The sequence below is a fragment of the Taeniopygia guttata genome, chromosome 10 (assembly GCF_048771995.1).
Source record: "Taeniopygia guttata chromosome 10, bTaeGut7.mat, whole genome shotgun sequence".
Classification (NCBI taxonomy): domain Eukaryota; kingdom Metazoa; phylum Chordata; class Aves; order Passeriformes; family Estrildidae; genus Taeniopygia; species Taeniopygia guttata.
Window position 1 is genome coordinate 18,474,081 of NC_133035.1, and position 15,175 is coordinate 18,489,255.

The 15,175-nt window shown below is 48.2% G+C and overlaps 1 protein-coding gene across 2 annotated transcripts in view; it reads right to left on the bottom strand.

Annotated features, from left to right (window-relative positions):
* The window catches only part of IGDCC4 (immunoglobulin superfamily DCC subclass member 4), an 88,170-nt gene that overhangs the window by 21,609 nt on the left and 51,386 nt on the right, over positions 1-15,175 (bottom strand). Inside the window, exons 5-11 of one of the 2 annotated variants that reach the window (XM_030281223.4) lie at positions 8,038-8,172; positions 5,393-5,548; positions 4,453-4,863; positions 3,590-3,754; positions 2,458-2,595; positions 855-1,028; positions 37-270 (exon numbers count right to left, since the gene is read on the bottom strand). In XM_030281223.4, coding sequence (XP_030137083.4) covers positions 37-270; positions 855-1,028; positions 2,458-2,595; positions 3,590-3,754; positions 4,453-4,863; positions 5,393-5,548; positions 8,038-8,172 — 1,413 coding nt within the window. The remainder of the gene's footprint in view (positions 1-36; positions 271-854; positions 1,029-2,457; positions 2,596-3,589; positions 3,755-4,452; positions 4,864-5,392; positions 5,549-8,037; positions 8,173-15,175) is intronic. The other variant, XM_030281224.4, reaches the window with a different exon arrangement.

The window sequence follows — 15,175 nt, forward strand, 5'->3', positions numbered from 1 at the left end:
CCCACACCAAGTGGTAGGAAGATGCAGCCAGCTAACCTAGTCGAGTCAGCTCATACTGCTTCACTTTCTTCTTTAGTTTTATGGGTCCTACATCCCAGCTCTCATCTTCAGCACCATCCAAAGGGCTCTCATCACTGGACTCCTCTGGGCCCACCTCTCTGTAGTAGAGCTTGTAGCCAGATATCTGGGCATGGTTTGCTGGGGGCTGCCATGTTATCAGGAGAGACTCCATCTTTGCTCGGACTTTTAATTCTGTTGGGGCAAATGGAACTGGAAGAAGAAGACAAGAGAAAAAGATTGAGCCACATGTCTCCATTTCCCCGGACTACTGAATCCTCCTGGTCCTCAGTAGACAGGGAAGAGTGTGAGGAAAAGGCTGTCCTGAGTGGGATGTCTCAACTCCCTGACAGTGGAGAGTGGGACAGTCACACTCTAGCACTGACTTTCCCAGCTGGGTGATATAGGAAACAATGATGTCACAAAGCCACTGGGCAGGTTTCTCAGTGTGTTCTGAGATATCACCATCTTTAACCACTGCTGGAGTCTGGCACGGGCTTGGCCCTGTTTGGCAAGATTGTCTATTCGCTCCCAAATGTCATAACACTGGGATCAGGAGTTCTGTTTGTTTTCTTTTTTTTTTAAGAACTTTCACAGCTGCACATAGAGGCTGGAAAGTCCCACTGCCCAGGCAAGCAGTGAGATGTAGAGGGGATGCTGAGCAGCAAAGTAAAGGTGAGCACTTTGGTCTGACCAAAACCAATGGCTGTAATTCCCAAAGGAAAGCAAATATCTCTGAAAATCCCTAAAGTTCCCCACACCCTATCCCAAACCCCAGGTACTCCCCAGCCTCCTACCATGTGTCTGGTTGTCTCTGTCAGGAGTCCGATGCTGGGTCCACTCGGAAGGGGCCCCGTATCCCACACTGGTGCTGGCTGCGATCCGAACTTTGTACACCTTGTTGGGATGGAGTGAGTACAGCGTGATCTGGGTCTCATTTCCACCCACTTCGATGGAGGTGACCTGATCTGCTGGAACCAAGGGGACACCACTGAAAACAGGAATTTCCCAGCCAAAGGGAAGTACAGCTGAGCAGCCACAAGCCTCGTTACCCCCTCGTGGTCTGCATGCCCTGGGCTGGCTTGGCTGTGCCCAGAGCAGTTTTATGCCACCCAACAAAAACTGTAAGGTTGGGCAGAGCTGTATTCTGACTGACAACTCACTTCACTACATTCCAAATTGCAGGCTGCCTTTAGCACCACAGAGCCTGCCCAGAGGGAGCTGTCAGAAACCTTGCTCTGATGATGTGATGGTGGAACATGAGCACAGCTAATGGGAGCTGATGGCATGTTCCAATGTTTCTCACTGCTGTATTTAAACCCTCACCTTAAATGTGAACCAGAACTGTCCAGCAGCCCTGCTTGCTGCAAAATTCACACCCTCATCCATGCCAGACAGAGGTTTTACTGCTCCCTCTTCAGCACACCCAAGTTCATAAGAGAGGTAACAGGAAATTTACACTGAGAATAGCCTGGGATTTTCACTGTATCAGCTAACTGGTTTTGCTGAAGATTCACGTTCAGAGTACACAAAGGTCTTGATTTTAACTTCCCTTGGCGTTAACTCAGCCAGGAGCACTGTCCCTGCTATGTAACAGTGTACTGCTGAGTGCGATCCCTGGACTGCAAGTGTTTCCAAGATTTTATGGTGCCACTGAGCCATGGTGCCTTGAGCCTGCTCAAAAGAACTAGAGCCAGGAGTCACAGCACAGACTACTGAGCCAGTTCAAATACATGGAAACATGTCCAGCACCTCATCACACTCACCATCCTTCTCTCAGGAAGAATCATGACCCTGGGAAGTGAGAAGCTGCAGAGATTTGACAGTTTTAAGAGCAAATACCCAGGAGGATTTGCAAAGCAAGCACACGTGGAATTGGAACAGCCACATCCAGCAAACATAAATGTTACCATCCCTGCTGAAGCCTGCTTAGTGTGTCTGACAGTGTAAATAAAATCAGATAAAACTCGGTAATAGAGCAACACAACATGGACAGGGTATTTAGGGTTTTTTCCCACAAGGATCACTTTGATTAGACTCCATTTTAAGGAAATTGATAGCATTTACTCCTCTTCCCCAAGCAGCATAAAGCTCTTTCCCCAAAACACAGTGCAGATGGCAGTGAAGGGCTACTCATGCAGACATTTCTGGGACAGCACAAACATGGGTCAGGCCATTCTCCTGGGGACACAGCTCCTCCACAACCACACAGAAAGGCACCTCGAGGTGGTGTGAAGTAGCACTGCCATAACCACCAGACAGAGCCAGGCTATGAAAGGGTTCTCCTCCCTTGGGTAAAACAGGTCCCTATTTTCAGCTTTGCACCACCTGCCCTTCACATCACAGACTGTTAACATCACTGGAGCAGTCAACACAACCCCCAAATGGTGTTTCCCTCACCTTCCTTGAGGGTGCAGTAGTCGATCTTGTACTTGGTTATCTTGCCGTTACTCAGCTCAGGAGGAGGAGGCAGCCACGTCACACGGATGTCACCAGGAGTCATGCTCGACAGGGACAGCTGAGGGGCTGCACTGGGAACTGGGTAAACAACCAAAAGAAGTCAGCAAAGACCAGAGCAACACCTCAACACATCTCTGCCAGCTCTCTGAGCTGGTTGGAGGCCACTGCCTTGTCTCTACCAGAGCTGCTGGTGATTTGGTGTCTGTCCTGCAGGAACCAACACACCACAGTCCTTTGGGGGTGTCTGGGAGGGGAGATGCTTGGCTGCTCCACCTCCAGGCTGACCAGAGCCTGCTGGCCCCAGCCACACTGCTCCCACAGACCTGTGTCCAGGGCAAACTGGGCAGGGTGGCACACACCAACTCTCAGCTTGTGCTGTACTGTGGAGCATGAAGGAGACACAAAACCAAATGGCTCACAGATCCAAACTGCAGCCTGGGAATCCTCATTCCCTTGAGAACCACAACTCTGGGCTGCAGGCAGCTTTCATGCTTTCAACTCAGCCTTTCAGGCTTCAGACACACATGGGACCACGCAGGTCACCATGTCAGGAGTATTAAAAGCACATAATGCACACGAGGTCTGCCAAAACTATCTCTGCTTGCCTCTGTCCTGCAGCCTGTTGAAAGCTGTGCATGGCCTCCCGTTGGGCAGCTGTGCTTCTGGCACTCTGCCTTTACTGCTCACAAAATGCTATGTGATAAATGGTAAAATCAACACAAACTACTGGCTCTTAAGGGGTCTGACCTCAAGGCTCCTCCCACCCCTACAAATTGCAATAGATATTTCTTCTGAGCTGAAATCCAGTCTGGCCCAGAGTGAAGCTTAGAGCAATATCACATGGGTTAGGTGAAAGCCCTTAGGAGCTGCCTGCAATTCCCAAAGGATTCTCATGGGCCTCACCATCAGCCAGGGTATTTTCATATCCTTCATCACCCAAGCTGATGAGGAGACATGGGTGCAGGTTTAGGTTTCCAGGAGCTGCTACCACTCTCTGTAGCACATTCAGTGCTCACCATGAACCAGGTCAAGAACATTTCCTAGGCACCAGTACCCATCCAATTCAACGCACCATCCTCCAGGGTCTGGACGACGATGGAAGAGGATGTCCGGCTGGCTCCGAGCTGGGAATATGCAACCACATAGAAGACATAGTTGGTGTTTGGTTCCAGATCCTTGACTTGCAGCTCAGTTGTGTCGTTATTGACAGCAAACTGGTATTCCACATTATCTGTTCCTAGAGCCAAGGAAACACTGATCAGCAGGTCAGTGAACTGCCAAGATACTCCTGAAAAAATCACTTAATTCACAAGGTTGACAGACTAAATCCACTTCAAAAATCACTGTATCTTTTCCAGTTTCCCCAGCACCTGCACAGCCTCATCTCTTATGTGAGCTTTTTGGGCAGAAACCCCAATGCCTCAACATTAATGTCTCCATTTAGACTCAAACTCCTTAATCCATGCTGAAGCAGCTGCAGTTACCAGTTTAATTTTCAGAAGAGCTCTGGCAACAGTTCAGCAGGAGCATTGGCTTGCTGGCTGTTTGGGAAGACAGACCCCAAGACAGCCAGTGCCGCACTTCAGATTCTGGGTGTGGATAATTTAGTGATTGCCCCACACAATGCAGCTGGTTGATATCACTGTTAGCAATTGCACTCTTTGCATACAAAATAATTATGTATAAAATCAGCAGTGCCTGGTGCCACAGAATCCAGACAACTCAGCTGTGTGGACATGCTACTGCCAATCAAGAAGTTAGAATATGTTGGCTAATGTACAGGCACTGTCGCCGTCTGATACTGACTCCAGGAGACAATTCCTTTACCTGAAAGGAAAAGGGAATTGCCTCACACTTGTCACTAGCTGGGGAAGAAGGTCAGCCTGTGCCTTGTAGCTTTGACAGAGCTGTGCTGCCTAGGGAGGTGACACCTACCCACAGCCCGCTGGTAGTGCAAGGAGAAGCCGATGATCTGCTCGCTGTTGTGCTCCGGCCGCTCCCAGGACACGAGGACGGTGGTACTGGAGAGGGACACGGCCGAGACCTTCTTGGGGGCGCTGGGCAAACCCTCCCGCACGATCACCGAGAGCTTGGCGGTGGCACAGGCCATGCCCAGGCTGTTCTCAGCCACACACTGGTAGTAGCCAGCATCCTCCAGGCCGATCTGGTTGATGACGAGGGTGCCGCTGCTCTGCACCTTCACGCGCCCGTTGGAGAGAATGGGCTCCCCGTTCTTCAGCCAGTGGATGGTGGGGACTGGCTCTCCCTCTGCCTTGCACACAAACCTGGCCGTGCTGGCTCGGGTGCGGGAGATGGTTTCAGGGGCCTGGGAGATGCTGGGAGTAGCTGGGAGAAGAGAGAAAAAATTAATGCAGGAAGGAGGAGGAAAAGATAGCAAAGCAAATCCCTTCTCCTCCCCACTCGGTGCTATGTTTTATTCAGTAGCAGCTTTGCTTACAAGATGGGATTTGCCAGGCAGACTCTAGAGGCTTAATTTAGACTGTGTCCAAAAGGAAAAATAAATTCTGTATCAATCATGTGCTGCATTCCCTGATCCTAGGCTGTTCTCCCTGCTGGCTTCCAGGATACTGAAAGTTAATTGCTGAAAGAGATTTCCAAGGGGGAGCCCTGGAGAACAAGAATAAGGCATAAAACGGTTCAGTAAATACCAGGAACTAAACCCCAAATTAAAGAGGTGACACTCCCACTGAGAGCAATCCCAGCTCAAGCTTCCTGGCTCTAACCTGGCTCCCATTTTACCCAGCACAGGCCACAAAGGCCACAAACCCTTGGGCATCTTCTGGATGTTGATTCATGCAACCCACAGCAAGCTGGTCAGCATTTGTACCTGAGAATTTGCCTGCTCTCTACTCACCGAGGATGCGGAGCTCAGCTGCGGCGGTAGCAAACTGCCGGGTTTGGGGTTTGTTGGCACGGCAGACGTACACCCCGGAGTGATGGGGCTGGCTGGAAGGAATGAGGAGATTCGTCCGGCCCAGCACAATCACATCTGTGGAAATGGACTTTCCATCTGCAGGAAGAAATGTGCACAAATGAGGGAGGGAGCCCTAGGCTGCCCTTTACGAGGGCTTGTAAGCAATGCCAGGATCACAGCTGGGGAGTGCAGAGACCCCCAAACCGCAGCACAGACAAGATTCCTGCTGGGACACTCCTTAGTGCTTGGCAGCCAGCTCAAGCCAACATTGCCTCAAGGTTTAGTTTAGCCTATAATAATCCAAAAAGTTCTGATTTGGATCAAAACAGTCTCTGATGCCTAGGGTGTGCCTGCAATGAGAGCCCTAGAAATAGCCCATTCAAGGGAAAGCTGTGCTAACACACAGTTTGGAAAAGCTGCTGGATGTGCCTGCTGACCCCTATCACGAGCACAGGCACTCATTCATGCAATGTCAGCAAGACTGTTGAATCACTGACAGCTCAGGGGCTTCTCCTCCCCCTCTGTGTCCTGGATGTGAACCCAAATTTACTGAGATTCCTGATCCACTCCTTGTTCACAGCTTGGCTGTGAGGTGTCAGAAAGACACCTGGTGCTCCCTGGGACTCTGGTGTTTATGTCAGACATAGCCATGAGTTGCATTCTCCCCATTCTCCAGGCTGGGTGCTCAGCACTGCTGAGTAGTGAAGGAGGAAAGGGCAGCTCTGTATCACTGGCCAGAAGCTAAGATGTCCTTCTACAACTTCAAGTAGCCCTGGGCTCCTCAGCATCACAGACAGGGCAGAGGCTGGTGCTGGGCACTGCATATTCTCAGCATCACTGAGGTGAGTAACTCAGGGATATGGCATTGGTACCTTTGAGAGTATGTGGGAGACAAAGCCAAGAGCTGGGGACAAGCTGAGGAAAGGCTTGGATGGGAGGTCTGGCACAAGTCTACACCCTGGGAGAACCAGCCAGTTTGTGCAGTACTTGTGCACCACCAGACCTTGTCCCTCTCCACCTGCTGAAGCATCTCTTCAGCATTGCCTGCCTTTACCTGTTCAGCTGAGCCTGGAGCTCACACAGAACAAACTCCCCATATCCCCTGTGAACAGCTGCACTGACTTGGCACTACCAGGGATTGTGGATGAGAGCAGATCCTCTGTCCCCTCCCTGCATTTTGGGGGTCTTCAGATGGCCTCACAGCTCAGTGGCTGCACACTCATAGCACACAATCTGCACATCCTGTTTGCACTGGAGCGGTTGGTTGGAAAACTGACTCCAGATGGTAGCAATTAGCTGACACCACCAAGGCTGGCAAGAGCCAAACTGGCAACCTGGAGGTATATCCTTGGTATTCCCCACATGACTTATGGTCCAGTAACTCAGCTTTCTCCTTAATGAAGGCTTGGAAATAAACTTGTGTAATTCAGAATGACCTGCACTGTTACTCCATCCTTTTAAATTGAAGAGTCCACATAAGGAAGGAAAATGGGACCAAGAAAACACTTGAAAATAGAGCATGGAAAGAACTGGTTCACCAATCTTTCCCCCTCCACCCTTGTCTTCCTTCCTTATGAAAAACTCTCATAATGATAATTAACTCTAATATTATCTACTTTACCGTGGGCATCAGCAGCTCTCAGTAAAACAGTAAGTGATCTAGCATGGGAATGCTGAGCATTCGTAATTGTAAAGTGCACGGGATAAACTAGAAACATTTCTGCCATAACATTTAAGCCTTGCTCAGTTGATTTCTGAAGTGGTATCCTCTGAGGGTTTTTTTGCTCCTTTTTTGTGGAGAAGAGTAAATATTTTTATATGCTAAAATCACCGCCTGCGGACAAATCTGGGCTGAAAACCAACCACAATAAATGGTTACAGGGGAGAGGAGTCTTAAATCATGACCTGGATTTATGAAAATGACTGAGAGCCTTTTCTAGGGGAGAATCAACCTCTTAGCTGAGAATATCTTCAGTCAGAGCCTTTGAAATACATCTGATGGATGTGACTCTCAGTGAAGTGACACTGGCATCCAACTCATGACTTTGGCTATCAGCCCTGGGTAACATCTGCCAGCCCAGCTCATTCATACACCTCTGATGAGACTTAAACAGCTCCTCAATCCTTCCATTTAACAAAAACCTCCCAGTAACAGTCCTAGTCACTCCAAGGATTAACAGATCTTATCAAGTTTTATAATGCTGCAAGATAATACAAGCTATTTCTCCGGTGCAATGGCAGATTACACAGAATCCCCAGTGAAGCCTGGAGAGGAGTGGCACCTGACCCCATCTCATGACCTTTCCTGCTCCAGGTCACATGAGAAAGACTAATTTAGATCAAAAGGCATCCAGGCACAGGTCAAACAACTATAAATCGAACTGTGTGCTTTGTAACCTTCAAGATTTAATTAATAATTTCACTTTAGTAAGGACACCCCACACTGCGACACCACCTGCGTCATTAGGTATCGATGTTACAAGCAACCTTCCTGTCCCAGATTTTTCCACTCTTAATTTTTTTATACTGTAGTATCCACAGGTTCCTGTGGACAACAGAAATGTGGTCCTGTCCCTCATACTCACCCTGTCGTATCCAGGAGACAAAGGGGGTGGGATCAGCAGCTGCCATACACTCCATCACCACGCTCTCCCCGGCCACCACCGTGGTGTTCTCTGGAGCAGCAACGATGGTGACATCTCCTCCTGCTGGCTGGGAACCTAATGTCAAAAGTTTAAAAAAAGTCTGTCCTTCCAAGATGCAAAGTTTCCAGAAAAAAAAAGAGCATGTAGAGTCCTGGCTCCCTAGCTGCGCTTCCCTGGGCAGTCTCATGTGTGGAAATGGCTTGGGCCCAGCTGGGGGAGAAAAACAGGTCTTGCTTTTATCTGACTACAGAATTTTTACTAAAGAAACAAACAATCTGCCCAGCAAAATTTACTCTAATCATGAGGATCCTAATTACAGGATTTCCACATGGAAAACAAGTAGAATTTCAACCCAACACCTTAATGAACTGTTGCTACATGTTGCTTCATTAGATGAAACAAGACACCGCTGTCCTCAAAAGGAGCAACACCAACACTCACCCTCCACCAAGGCACTGGAGCAGCTCAGAAAGAATCCAGTCACTTGGCTAAAGAAATTCTAATAGCCAGATGCTGGATTGTAAACTGCAATGCAGAGAGATCATGGCTGCATCCTGGCCTTCACCTGACAGCTCAAAAACTGATCAATAATCCCACATCTGGAGGAGACAGTGCTGTGTAGATTGTACGTGCACAGACCAAGAGCCAACACTTAAATCAAGCAAGTTTACAGGAAGGCCTCTGGGCTGCATTGCACAATGCCTTGAGAGTGGGATGGGGATATTCTGCTTGAAATGAACCTTCTGCCTGTGTCTGCCCACTGCTGAGCAGAGGTTAAGGGAAGGTTAAGGAAATGCCTTTGCAGCGGCCAAATTTCTGTTGTCAGATGAAAACAACTGGAGCAGTCTTGAGCAGACCAGAGTGTTCATGACCCTCACCAGTTCCTCCAGCTCTCTCAAATACCTCTAACTCTAGGGGACACTTTTGTTGTTGTCCTCATGAAGGGAGAAATAACTGTAGAGGAGTCACGTAGTACCAGTAACACTTTGGTGTGCAATGAAAGTTATTGGCAGCAGGTCTCAAACAAATAAAAGCAGGACCTTTCTGAACTCCGTGTATCAAGATGCTGCAGAGTTCAAAACCCAAGAGATTCAGACAAGCTCAAAAAGGACACATTTACCAGGACTGTTAAATATGGTCTCATTACAGTCCCCAAAATGTTCCTGGCTGGGATACTCTGACTGGGACTCTGATTGTTAGATGCTGAGGGAGATGTCCAAGAAAAGCACCATATCCTCCCTGCCCAGTTTCTTTACATGCTGTCCTCTAGCACCTGCTCTGGTCACTTCTGGAGACCCTCACTGGCCATTCATGCAGCATCCAAACAATTCACCCATATGTGAATTCCTTGGGGATACAAACCAGTGGAGCGCCAGCCCCACAGGCAGAGCTGCCTGCATGGCAGGAGGCCCACACAGGGCTGCACTGAATGTGCTGTGCTCAGCCCAGCCCCAGGCTCGGTGCCAGCCAATTTAAGCAGGGCAGCCTTGCCAAAGCATTGGTTCCACGCTGAAATGTTCTCGCAGTCCATACGTGCGGGAAAGGGATTTCCATCTCTAGAATTACATGAGCACAGTCAAAAGGAGCCAGCAGAATCCTGAGGCACCAAGGGAAACCAGGAGTGAGCAGGAGCCAGTGCTTGTCCAGCAGATGGAAGCAGAGACCAAGGAGCGCCCACAGAGCCTGACCTGGGGCAGTGGCCGGACCACGCTGACCTGCCATCCCAGCCCTGGGCAAACTCCAGCAGGAGGAGCTGCCCTGGGGCAGGGAACAGCCAAGCCAGCTGTCCTCCTTCCAGCAGAATGAGTACCCTACACAGAGAGGTGGCTGTGGACAGGCAAACCCAGTCTCCTTCTGGGCTGGCCTGGGCTTTGCTCCATCATGTCCATTGCTGCTCCCATCGTCCACATCCACAGACACTTTCAGCCTCACAGCCAGCACACCTGGCTGCAGCAGGACAACTTAGGGGACAGCACAGGGACAGGAAGAAAACTCAGCAGATATGGATTCTGAGAAGTCACTGACAATCAGATCTGATGAAAAGGAGCAGGGGAACAGCTGACACCATATATCCTGGGAGCAGGAATATCCATGGTAGGATGTCCAGCCTACCCTGGGAGCGAGATTCTTTACCCAACACCACCGGCTACCACGTACCTGCTGGGCAGGACATGGCTGAGGCATGTCTGTGTGCACTACTGGGGGAAAAAAAATAAATCTAGAGTAAAAAAAAAAAAAAAAAAAAAAAAAAAAAAAAAAAAAAAAAAAAAAACACACCAAAAAACAAAAAAAAAAAAAACCCAAAAAAAACCACTGGCCAGATGGTAATATATTCCCTGACAGATTTCCAAGCAGCTTTCTCTACCAAGCTTAGAGAAAGAGAGAAAGCTGCTCAAACCTGACTGAAACACTCATCTGTTCTATCAGGTACATGGCCCCAGGTGTTGACTGGCAAAGGCGATTTACAGGTTATAGAAGCTTCACCTGAAGGCACTTGTCCTGTATCACTTGGTCCCTGACAGCTGCCTGGTAGTGCTGTCAGTCACTAGGAGAGGGGTTTTACCTTAGTTTCAGCCTTAGAAAACTATTGGGAAATTTATAAGTCCAGGCCCCGTATCTGATTATTACTGAAAATTATATTACAAACATAAACAGTTCTGTTTGCTTTCTAAGTGCATTCCTGGGTGTGTGCATGGATGAATGCCCCTTACACTTCTTGCACACACAAACACATTTCTCTCCAGCTTTGTATTCCATTGTGGGTGTCTCAGAGCAAGTCCACAAGTCAAGTTTCTCTTCAAACTGAGCCCCCTTGGAGCACATTTTCCCCTTGCCACCTCTCTAGGCTGGTTGGACACAATGGATTGCAAGTTCACCCCCACCAACTGTTTCAGTGAGGAGTTCCCAAGAACAATACTCAGCTAACCAGGGAAACTTCCACACAGGGGATTCCAACACGCATCCAAGAGTAAAACAAACGTGAGGCTTTTTGTCTCCACTGCCATTAAGACAATTTCAGGTCAAGAGGGAATATTGTCAGAACAAAAGCAAAAAAAGAGCTGCAGTTTCCAAGACATCTTTCACTGCCTGAACAAAACAGGTCACTGAATGCACCTGCGCCATGCTGGCTGCTCTGGGGCATTAAAAGCTTTCACAGAGCTGCTATTTAAAACTTGGGCTTGGAGATTTCTCCCCCTCTGCCAGCTTTGTTTTGTCTCTCCAAGCAGCAGAGCTGCTCCAGGCAAAAGCTTTGCACAGCCCAAGGCACAACCCATGGATTCACATCAAAACTCTCCACCACTGAGGCCTTTGTGGACTTTCTGCCCTTCTGAATCAGATGGATCAATTTTACTCTTTTCACATAGGGGGTGCCAGGAATGGCTCTGGGATCACTGTGAGTAGTGAACAGAACTGAGGGAAACCCTCAGAGCACTGAAAGAGTTTGAGAAGGCAGCTCTCTTCCTGTACAGTTTGTTAACTCCTGCGCAGGGAGACAACAGAGGTGCTACCACAGACCAAGAGCCCAAACTTACTAATCAGCTGCAAAAATATTTCAAAATATTGCCTGCAGTTTACTGTTTCCAAATGACTCACTACAGAGGACTTCTCAGTTTATGTGTTTTTCTACTTTCCTGTCATGAGAGAGAGGAGTCTACTTTCCTGTCATGAGAGAGAGGATACCAAACCTGGGTATTCACTTTGTTGTACCACTGCTCTCACAGGCAACCCTCAGTGCCTGGAGCTGGGTTCAAGGCAGGCACAGAGGAAATATAACAAAGCATTTATGATGATGTGTGTTATAAATCGAAAAGGAGGTGGGGAGGGGAGTACAGGGAACCTGTGAGTGAGTGGCCAGACACACTTCAGCACACTCCAATTGTGTCATTTCACAGTGAAAGTGAACTCTGAGCAGGGGTGTCAAGGGAGGCACCAAGGGGAGTGATTGGGACAAAGCTCAAAATGTTTATTTGAGCTTATGGCTTGAGTTATAATATCTAGCAGTGATTTCCATCTCCAAGAGTTCATAACTTGGCTCTGCCTTTAATGCATCCATAATTCAAGAGCGATCCTCTCCCGCCTCCCTGCTCTTGTTAGTGCAGAGTATCAGCAAAGAATTCAGGCAGTGCAACAGGAGGAAAATGCTTTTTGTTCAGCCAATTTGTGATGGTTGTTTGCAGTGACAAGAGGATGACTTCTTGGATGGGAACTAACACCTCTCTCCTGATTCCACGAACACCCTGCCTTGGCTAAAGTGCTGGAAGGTTAAACATGACTTGTATGGCGACACATTCAGCTCTCAGCTGTCAGCAGGTCAAGATTTGGAGATCTCTGACAATCAAGCAATAATCTTCTGTTCTGTGAACTTTCTCACCCTCTCTGGAGGAGGAGCATGAAACCTTATTCATCCCTGTGAGCCTCCTCCGAGAATAGATCCTAGCACTGAGCAGCTGTTCATTAGAGAAAGTCAATGCTGTCACTGCTGTTATTCTGCAGACAATAAAGGAGCAAATTTCCCATTGCAAAGCACACACCTTCAAAAATGTGGGTGCTGTGTTTGCAGAGCATGCCCTACTCCCACTCCCCAGCTCTCTCTTCCTGAAAAACTCACAGACCTCCTGGACTGCTAGGGAAGAAGCTGACAGCAACTGTGCAGGAGAAAAACATCTGCCAGACCTGCCTTTCTCCTCCCTTTACACTGCCATGGAAATTTATCTGTAATTTATTTCTACTTCAGGACAGGATAACTAGCATGTAAAATCTCTCAGCAAGATTCTTGCCCAGTTGTATCCAAACACATAGAATATTTGCTTTTGGGGCAACATAAACAATGTCAGATCTCACACCTGAGCATGCTTAGCAATAGGCATTTCTTCTTTTATAACTGTTCTCACCTGAAAATGGCAAGACACGGCTTTGTGAACAGGAAAGCAAAAAGAACTGGCACAAGGGAGTTTTCATAAGTGACTAGAGAAGGTGAGTGTTGCCCTTTTAACACCCTAAATCCGGTGTTCCCAAGTGTCTTAAAACTGCCTCCTCTTATCCGCAAATGCAAGCACATATCCTGTCTGAAACTACCATTTACTTTTTGGGGGTTTTCTCCCACCTTTGCTGTATCAGTGCCTGTGGTAGTTTGGATCCAAGTTTTCCTGTCACTGAAGGATGGGATGACTTTTGGTTACAAGATTATGGACTCAATTCCCCAACTTTAGTGCTCTCAGAACTCCTCCTCTGCAGCCTTTGGTCCCCAAGCCTTGCAGGATCTTTTAGGTGTGTGCCTCAGCAGAAACCACAGCATGGACGGTGCTTTGGTACTGGGACTACAGAGGTTGTCCCAGTACAATGTGTCAGCACCAGTGCTCATAGAAATGTTCCTTTCCCTTCACTTCCCAGGCACCTGTGGAGTGTCTGGGTCAGCACACAAGTCATCCAGGAAGGGAGGCTGAAAAGGAACTTGGCTTCCATGGCTCAGTGTATTGGAGTAACAGGTTATTTCTGCCCAAAAATACAGATGAGCTCAATAAATCAGTTTTATATTGTCTTTTTACCTCATGTCTTCCAAATGTTTTGTAAGCAATTATGCATTTGTCAATGCAAATATTGAACTCAAAAGCTGAACAGGGAAGAATTTATCTCCATGTTTTGGAATGTCTCTCTTTGGAGTCTCTCCTCCTCCTTACTAAGATGGTGCTGCAGCAGAGCAGAGACATATCCTGTCATCTTTAAAGTAGCACACAAAGAAACATGTGGGATTAAAACACAGAAGTTCAGTAATTTTTTAGTGCTATTAAAAGACACAGCACTTGTATCACAAACTACAATCCCAAAATCCCCCAACGAATAAGTCAGCAAACAGATCCTAAAATATATGGTTCAACCTACACATTACAAAACCTGCTCCTCTACTGTTTGCATATACATGAAAAACAGATAATTTAACAGATTAAATACACTTCTCTGATTAAAAAAAGATCCAGAGAGATTAATTCGTTTGGATGAGGAGTGTCCATTTACTACCTGGGTGCACTCCTCAGACCACCACCTGCCACAGCTTCTGGGGTCTCTCCACAGAGTGTGGCAGGAGGAGCTGCTCCAGGAACAGCTTCTCATTTGGCTTAAGAAACAGCCTGTCCAACATGTTGCCCAGTTCCATATCTGTGTCTGGAAGCCTGGGAGCACATGGATCCCAGTCCAGACAGGCAAAGGGGCCATCAGGCAGTCCTCTTTCATTCCTCTCAACTTCTTTATACAGCTGACAGATTTCAGTTCAGAAATTAAATCCATTAATGTACTAGCTCAGCCACAAGCTGACACCCTGAACTCTCTGTAACCAGAAGCCCAGGAAGAGTGGCAGGTTTCCAGAAATTGCCTTGGACTTCTAGGGGGGCTCTTCCCCCACTCCCCAAACCCTTGATCCTTCAGGCTGTGGAGTTTTGTACATCCCGGGTACACTTAGCTCTGCTGCAAAGCAGTGGGAGTGTGCTTTGCCCACCACTCCAGCTCTTGTAAAGCTGTCAACATTGGCTCTCTGTTTGCGTACACGCATTTGGAGCTGCTCCTCATCACGCCAAGAGGGACAGGAGCCAGCCAGACTGCACGACGCATTCCTGCTCGCTTCCCCAGAGCGCTTGGAAGCGCCTCCATTTGCACCGCTCCGAGCCCGAGCCAGGCAAAATAAACAGGAGGGGCTGTGCCGGCAGCTGCGGCCAGGCGGCCCCACTGCACAGAGCTCTGAGAAATGGGCTCTTCTGGCTTCTGCCACAGGCCAAAGGCTTAGACACCTCAGGCCTTCAGGCATCTCAATCCTCAGAGGCCTGAAGATACATCACAGAGTTTCTGGGAGGCAGAAGCAGCAGCCCATGGAGCTGGAATATGGCAGAGGGAATAGGAAACCCCAGCTCAGGGCACAGTGGATGCTGAGACCTAACAGAAAGACTGTGCTGAAGCAGCACTGACAATGTCATAATTTTAGATAGTAACTACTGATTAATAAGCCTGTCTTGGCACATTGTCAGAGACTTTTGTGCAAACAAATTCCCTATAAGAAAGTTACTCAGTCTACAGAGGGAGTTGAGCCTCT